At 45.9% G+C, this 8792-nt stretch overlaps 1 protein-coding gene across 1 annotated transcript in view; it reads right to left on the minus strand.

The window, feature by feature from the left end:
* The window catches only part of CNTNAP5 (contactin associated protein family member 5), a gene marked incomplete at its 5' end in the record, with an annotated part of 262361 nt that extends 254672 nt beyond the window's left edge, over positions 1–7689 (minus strand). Inside the window, one exon of the mRNA XM_083865251.1 lies at positions 7614–7689. Coding sequence (XP_083721377.1) covers positions 7614–7689 — 76 coding nt within the window. The remainder of the gene's footprint in view (positions 1–7613) is intronic.
* Between the last annotated feature and the right edge of the window lie 1103 nt (positions 7690–8792).

The following is an 8792-nucleotide window of genomic DNA, read 5'->3' on the forward strand; positions in this document are numbered from 1 at the left end:
TTTGAAAATTATTATTATTATTTACTACTTTATTGGCAACACAGTGCACTGAATAGTTTTAGAAGAAAAATTTATGCCCTGGAATTCCTAAGGGTCAACACTCAATCTTTCTCAATACACACAATAAAAGAGAGAAGGAAAACACATTTGTTTCCTTCCCAGTCCAATTGCTGCAGTGCCACGGTGGTTAGCATTGAACACCATTCTGTTTCATGCACTGGGGCCCTGTGCTGAACCCTAATTACCAGTGTCAAAAGAGAAACGTTCCTCAGAATGATACCAGTTATTCTTTGCAGCTTCCACTGCTGTGGTTGTTGCTGAATATCTTTTCAGTATTTCCAAGTACCAAGCTGAACAGAGTGCCGTGTGTCCCACTGCAACTCAATGCTCTTTATGCCATAAAGATATCACAGATCCCAGGCAATTAACAGTTTGGAAAAGAGTACATTAACACCAGCTACTAAAAGCCTTTTATAGTCTTGAATGGTATTCACTGAGCAATTACAAAGTTAGCTTTTTCTTGTTACTGCTCTTAAGAATTCACCTTACAGTGATGCTCATTAAAAATATTCCTTAACCTCAAATTTGGAGTTGTATTGTCCAGCACAGGAACAGTGAAGGCGTTTAACAAGTTTATCACTGGTGTAACGTGTTTGATGCTGACTATGACAGGAGGGAGTCACAGAGACTTCCCAGCAAACCTCCAGCATCTACATGCAACTCATTGATAAGCCAGTCTCTCTGGTCAGGAATCTGGGCTCTCCCAACACAGCACAATCCTGGAGCTGTAACACCCTCCAGATCATGAGTCACAGCAGTGCTGGATGCTACTTTAAATTTAGTTACTTGGGTAACCTCCATTCACAACAAAACAAATTGCTGAGCTGCTGTTATCCAAAGCCTGTTTCTAACAGGCTCAAACTGAGGGTTCACTGGAAGCTTCCTCCTACCTGCTACACACCAGCACACGGGTCTCATTCTGAGCCGACTCCTCTCTGATCTGGCTTGTGCAAAATGAGGACAAAAGCTGGCCTGCCACTGATAGAGAATAGAGTAAGGGCTTAGATCTGCTTTAGTGACATTAATAATTTCTTGACTTCTCTTTCTAACACTAAAAACCTTCTTCTCAACCAGGAAAAAGTCTCCAACTCCATATACAGTGTTTGAAAAAGAGTAGACAACCATCTCTCTTCCAAAATTATTTCCACAAATAACTTCTGCTATAGAAGAAAGAGATTTTTTATCATAGATGTTCATGAACTCATCACATCCTGCTGTCCTGGCTGCAGCACACTCATGGTAATTGGATTATTCAAGGACTGCACAAGTTGAAATCCTGGTGTTGCACTAGAGAATGCAAGGTGAGGTCTTTATATGGTAGAGAAGCACTGGATAAAATAAAACCTACACCACCGTGCTCTGTACCTTATTTTCAGTTTAAGTAGTACAATTGTACATTCAAAAAAACCAACTCTGCAGGCCTCTAATTCACAGCTTACAAAATACAACATAGTAAGTGAATGGACCAGTACTCTAATGCCCATTTAGTATTGTAGATAGGGAGGTTCACACAGACTTCCACTGCTTTATTCTGAATCTGCACTGATAATCCCTGGGCATAAAGTTCTGCAGGAGATGGACCAAGTTATCCAAGTTCCAGCATATGTTTGTAAGACTGTAGAAAAACAGCTAGCATCATGCAAAGGGAAAACACAGCCAGAAAAATGGGATTCCTCCCCTGGAATACAGATCAAGCAAGATCCTTCATGACATTTACAAATGGCTTCAGGCCCTTGCTTTTACTAAGCTACCTTCCTTTATTTTTGGAGAAAATGCCAGCTAAAGTATTAAATATTCTCTGCATATATTGAAATACATCTGTGTAGAAGGGCAGTTAGATCACCACACTATGAACTACCATTTTTTGTAACTGCTTAACAGAGCAGATAATTAACAATAAGTAAATCCATGTTTTGCCTTTTTTTTCCCCCCTCTAAGTTCTATATTGAATTGTTTTCATCATTTAAAACATCAGTTGCACTCATCTAGTGAACAAATAGCATTACTAGCCCAAGAGAAGATGCACAGGGCAATTAAAAATAAAAAAAAAAAACAAAACAGTGACAACATTATTACAAGGAAATTAATAATCAATTATATCAGCCCAGCACTGTGCACAAAAAAGTTTAAAATCTTATTTTTCTTTAACTTCACAGACATGACAATACGCCTGCTGATGCTCCCTGCCTTACCAAGTGATGCTTTCAAAGCCTTCAAGAATTGCCTGTGATTTTAAACCTTTATTATATCATGATTATATTTTTCTCTTCCCATTTCTCTTGGTTTGAGTAGAGGAAGCTTAGTTAAAAGCAAAAAGAAAATAGTTCATGTCTCTTAAAGACTTTACTGAAAGCAGAAGGAAAATGTTCATACAGATCTACCAGTTTTTTTCTCTTTTGCACAGACCCAAAAGAGATGAGCCCAGCAGGAACCACATCCTATAGAGACAATACTTGTATCAGTAAGGCCACAGCAAACTGAAAAAGTAGATGCTACGGGACCAGAATATCACTCCCCTAAATCTGAGAGTGGAAAAACACAGCAGAGATCATTATTATTATTATTATTATTAAAAACAAAAAAGGCACAGCAGGTTACCTGTGCCCTGTACAGCCAGCCCAGGAATGCCTGAACACTCAGTAGGATTCTGGAGACTGGTAGGGAAAGGGGAAGGAGATAGACAGAGAGCCTGTGTGAGCAGGCAAATGCACCTTCAGTCCTCTCTTTCTCCTTTTCTTGTGTCTCTTTCAGAGGAGGGGGTAGGTAAGACTGTAATTCAAGTTTGCCAATAGAGCTGAAACCTGTCACATCTACAGAAAATCCATGTTGGGGGCTAAAAATAAATAAACGCTACCTCACACTCCCACGGCCTTCGGGTTCTTATTTATTTCAGTATTCAGATATCCAAACTCCACTTGCTTCAAATAGCAGCAGAGAAGGGAGAAGGAGGGGAAGAGGAAATGAGGAGTAGTCTATGGATTTAGAAACTACTACATATAGCAGATATGAATATGAATTAACAACAGAGAATGGGACACAACCATTCCATATGGGATCAACTCAATTGACCCCTAAGGCTTTATTTTAGCTACTTAGATTCTCACATTGATTGTACATTTCTCTCTTGTTTATATACAAACCTTCAGTTTCCCACTTGTAAAAGAATGATTACAGCACTTAAAAAAATCTTCACCAGTCCTACAAGGACTGGAGTGCTGTCAGAAGCCTGTACAGGCCTGTGCAGGGAGAGCTTCACAAGTAGGTTGCTCTACCCACCATATTTTCCACTTCAAGGCTATACTTTGGGCAAATGTACCAAGCACATTTGAAAACAATTTGTTCTTGCTGTTATTTTATAAGGAAAAACCTGCTGCATTTGCATGACATTAAAAGGAAGGAAAAAAAAAAAAAAAAAGGAAAATGTCCAAGCAGATAATGTATTGGATGCTGAGATAATAACCCTGGATGGACTCCTGTAGCTGGCAATGCCATCTGCCTGGTGGATGCAGAATCCAAAGACCATTTGTAGTCCATGGAAAGACCATCTTGAGACTGTGAGACTGATTCACAGCCAGAGAGTGCTGACTGAGTCAAAGGGATTGAAAGCTAGATACTGTTTTATGCAAAGGAGGCACCAATCAGCTGTGGGTCATTCACAGCTTTTCTCTCAGGAAATCTCAGTGTTTTGTACCATTTCTCCATCGATGCATCTGAAGACATGAAAAAGCTAACATTTGTGTTTCCCCCTCCCCCGTATGAAACTAAGGGGAGGAAAGCATGTCTCTCAATATTTTTTCTTAGAGAACATTATTCTCTTGTTAAGAATATTTACTGAATATGTGCTGGAGGCAGAGGAAAAGCCAGAGATTTGTCTGATGCTCTTTACTCAGCCTCCAAGCACACGAGCCACAAACCGACGATCAATATTCTACCTATTTCAGCACAGCTTTTCAAACTTAGCATTTCTGACCACACAGATAGAAAGGTCACTGTTTAAGAGACCTCTTGCCTTTGCCACAGTTGACTGAACAGGTCTCATTTGTGCTGTTACACAAATCCCAAACACACCCTCCTGATCTTGATGGCCTCAAATATCCAGAGTCAGATTTGCTCCTGTAAGTTTTCACTTACACTTGTCTGACTCCTGTGCAATTATCACCACTGCAGAGAAAGGAAGGCTACAATCAAAGTGAACACTGCTTGCCTAAAATAAATAAATTATATCTATAACTTCCATGTCCAAAAAAATTTACATTTTTTCAGTATTTTTTAAATAAATAAAAAATATGCACATCACCTATTTTTAACTGAACAGAATTATTAAAGAGAGATGTGTCCTGTAAGGCCACTTGAAAATCTACTGCAGAGTAGATGGACTACACATTGACCATATATTTCTGCAAGAACTTCAGTAGAAGATCTTGTTCTACTACACAGTGAATTTCTGCAGCTTTGACTGACACTTATGACTGGGTTTAAGGGGAAGTTTTGAAAGTCTCCTGCTCAGCTAATAGGTGCTGGTGAAAGTGGTAATAAATGTCAGCAATGCTGTAGGTGGCAGAGGCAGCTGTGTTCTGGGACAGAAAGATGTAATAATTTGTGAATAACTCACAATGGGAGTTAAAAGGTGCCACTTGACCAGGAGGTGTTTTTATATGCTGCATCTTTCAGGTCATGGTTGAAAAGTCAGTCAAGAAAGATAAAAGTAAGGGGAAGGGAGGCATAAGGAGTAAAATAGCAAGAGGGACATTTTTAAGATATACAACACTAAACTGGGTGGAAGATCAGTAATGGTTCCTGCAATTCTTTTCTGCAGTTGCAGACTAGCCCTGAACTGATAAAGCAAAATGCTTAAGAGAAACATGAGTTCATATCTCCTTTCACGTTTTTACTACTGCTTCCTCCTTCCAACTTTAAAATGAAAAAGGTAAGAAAAAAAAAAAAAAAAACATGGCTCAACAGCAAGTCTAGACTCACCAAAGCTACTAATGCTTTCAGATCACAGAATATGCTGCTAAAGAGCAACTAATCTGTTATTTAGTAGGCAAGGCTTTGTGTCTCCTTGTCTATCTGATAAATGTTGAAGTTTCAGTTCTCCCAGACATCATATGCAGCACATTTCCAGTGTTACGTACATGGCTATTTATTCATTTTCTAGTAATTAGTATCCTGGGGAGAAATCCTATTGCCACTCTATTTACCTAATTTAATAAAATATTGCAAAATGCAAAGTGGGAGGAATTTCTAATGTTTTATTAGCATTTGGCAATTCTGATCTTTCTAATGATGTCTACTGACCCCTAGCCTGTAGCTAGGTTTCAAAGCAGTTTCTCCACCAATTCTTTCTTTAATTAAAAACTATTACCAAAGAGAAAATTAGAATCAATTATCTCTGTGGCAGAGAAGATTTTTACTTACTCAGGACTGTTATTTTACAGTAAATTAAATAAGTGAGAAAATAATCATTTTTAAGAGCTTTACAATTTAGAAGCAAGGAAAAAAAACCCAAATTAGATTAATGACATATTAGATATTAGGAAGAAAATTAAATGAGCTGCACTCTCCCCCCCACCTCCAAGCATAGCCCTTTCCAATTACACTGTCCCCAGTTTTGTTCTTGTTCACAGAATCTGTCAGAAACAAGCCTGCTGAAGTCACTGTGAGCACACCAGTACTGGCATCTGAATGCAACTCCTTTGGCCAAAGTATTCAAACCGAGGAGGGAGCAGAACCAATCCTTTCCTATTTATACTTAGGCTTTCAGATAGAAGCTTCTGACTGTCACCTGCACTGAAGCTTCTCATATGTGGAGTTCAGTTATTTCTTTTGCTTACTGGGTACCTGGAAGCTCAGGAACCATTCAAAGCCACAGCACTTTCATACAGCTACTCGAGCATATTTCAGGATACTGCTTCAATATTTCAGCCCTTGTATAAGCTTCCTTGGCCCAAAACCGAGGAACAGTGCACAGCCTCCCTGAGCTCCAGCGTAAGGAGATGATTTATTTAAGAAGGTGATGAATTTTCATACTGGGTGCAATTATTGAGGTCCGTGTGAGCACACATAGATCTTCACACGCCAATCTAACGAGGTTTCCAGGGAACTTGCAGCTATTACAGATTCACAGGCTCCTTCACTCAGCTCCTGGGAAAGCACTTACAGCTGATTCCATGCTAATTCATTGCTCAATGAATAAGTAAAATCCGTACAGTATAATAAAACCATTGATCATCATGCTTTAAGATTGACTCCTAAATATTTAGGAAGCAGCGCATATTCAATGGAAATGTTTATTGGCACTGTGAAATTAAACTGTCACCCGTGAAATAGTAAAACTCATTAACGCCGAGTTTCTTTTTAAGTGTTGGGAATTAACTTTACGGCCGCATCCGTAATGGCAAGCCCCAGCCTTAAATCGCCTGCCATTTACTATTCGCGAGCCTTATTAAAACATATTAACCGCGATTTAATTGACTGGAAATTAAAGAAGATAGAGGAGGAAAAGCACATACATAGATGAAGAGAATAAAGAGGAGAGAGGCCGGGCCGGGTTGTGGGGAGGCAGCGGACGGACAGATAGACGGACGGACGGACGGACGGACAGCGCGGCCCGCGGGGCTCAGCCGGGGCAGCGCCGCCGGCGGGACAACAGCGCCCTCTGGCGGCCGCCGCGCCCCGCCCGCCCCGCGCCGCTCGGCCCGACCGGGAGCGCCGCTCCAGCGCCGCCAGGACCACGGACAGCACCCTGGACAGCCCCCGGGCCCGGGGAGCGGCCCACGAGCACCACCGCCTGCTCCGGGCTCCAGCGCTCCCCGCACCGCCGGTACCCGCCCGCACCGGGCTCGCTGAACGCGCCCGTAGAGCCGCTGCCCGCCCGCCGGAGCACCGCAAAGCCCCGCGGCCGGGGATGCTCCTGCCCGCCGGGACCGACCCGCCGGAGATACGTGGCGAACTTACGAGCGGATCTCCCGGGGGAAAAACAGAGCGAACGGTGATTTTCCAGCCAGGAAAGGCTGTGGCAGCAGGGATGGTGGGCACCACGCCCCAGGACACAGCCGCGCCCGTGGGAAGCGCCCGGGGAACCGACGGTGCCGCCGGGCCAGGAGAGGATGCTCCGTGCCACCGGCGCTGCTCCACCAGGCTGGAGCCGGGCTGCGCCCGCAAAACCGCGGCATCCCCCGGCCCTCGCGGGAAGGAAGGACCCTCCCCGCCCGGCTGAGGCACCACCCCGGCCCGTGGCCCGAGCCGAGGCCACAGCGGCCACTGACCGCAAAGAGATGCAGCGAAAGGACGACAAACCGTGCGGAAAACCCCGAGCGGCTCCTCGCAACCTCCGGCGTCCGGCGTTCACCCCACGTCCACACCGGCAGGACGGGGGAGAGCAGTCCCCTCCATCTGGCCCCAACTTTCCATTTCTGAGCTCCATCAGCAAAGCGGAGCCGAGCTAAGTTTCTCAGAGGTCATGGCGCAATCAGCCCCTTTTTCCGGGAGTTATTCCCCATCTCTTCCTCCCGCCCCAACCCCAGGCAACTCCTGGCGCTCCCGTTACTCACAATTTGTTGCAGTTAATCCCAGATGCCATAAAGTGAAAAGCAGCAGAGTGAAGCCCCCGAGGGCTGGGGAATCCATGTTCAGCCCCCTTCAGGAGGGGAAGGCAGCCGCCCGCCCGTCTCTCCCGGTCCCGCTCTCCGAGCGCCTCTCAGCCCCTGTGCGCTCGCTCTGCCTCCGCTCATTTACTCCATGCAGCATCCAAGCTCTCCGGGGGAAGGGAAGCCGGGGCCGGCCGGGGGACTCTCCGCAGCCCCTGGAGGAGCCGCTCCAGATGCCGGCGGCGGTGCCCGAGCCCGAGCCGAGCCCGCTGCCCGACTGCCGCCGCGGCGATTCACCTTGCGAGCCCGGCTGGGTGGGAAGCGCCCGGCGCTGCCTGGGCACCTCCTTATAGGCGAGAGCCGCGCTGCTCTCCACCTCCTCCCAGCCCCCTGGAATTGCTCCTCCTCGCCTTCCAGGGAGGATCCTTACTGCAATCTTCACGCGTTGTTGATAAGCATCAGAATCACGGAGTAAATCAGATGCCTGGAGAGAAAAAAAAATAAATTAAATCTTCCTTTTTTTTCTTTTTTTTTTTAACCCCCACCTTTTTCTTCTCCTTTGGGTACCACTGTGGCTGGAACATTTTAAAGCTCCCCCGGCTCAGATGTTTGTTTGCTCATGGATACCTGTGTTATATCCACATACATAAAACACACATGATATCCCGGCACGATCAGAGCTGACACAGCCCCACGAGCCCCATTCCCGCTGCCGGGGCTCAGCCTCACGTCCAGGGACAGGGGCCATGAACCTCCGACGGGACTGATGCTCTATCCGCTCTTCTGTCAAGCCTGATCCAGCGCTTCCCTGCCCGGCCCTCCTGGGAGGCGGTCAGAGGTGTCCCCAGGGCTTCCAGAGGGGACACGGGGGGCTCTCTCAGCATCCCTGGCCCGAAGAGGAGGGCGGGCCCCGGGATAGGGGACCCGCACCCAGGGCCTGCGCCCCCCTCCCGGCTGGCGAGGGCGATGCTTGCAAAAATCCCATTTCCTGACTGATTGACTGATTGATTACCCGAGTGCTCAGCAGCCGAACGGGCCGGGATTGTCTTCCCGAGGGGCGTAGAGGAAACTAGAGCTGAAGTGGCATCCTGCCCTCCCCTGGCCGGAGCGCTGGGAGCCGCACGGGGGGGGGAGGCACACCTG

This window comes from Zosterops lateralis, assembly GCF_965231275.1.
Source record: "Zosterops lateralis genome assembly, chromosome: 7".
Lineage (NCBI taxonomy): Eukaryota > Metazoa > Chordata > Aves > Passeriformes > Zosteropidae > Zosterops > Zosterops lateralis.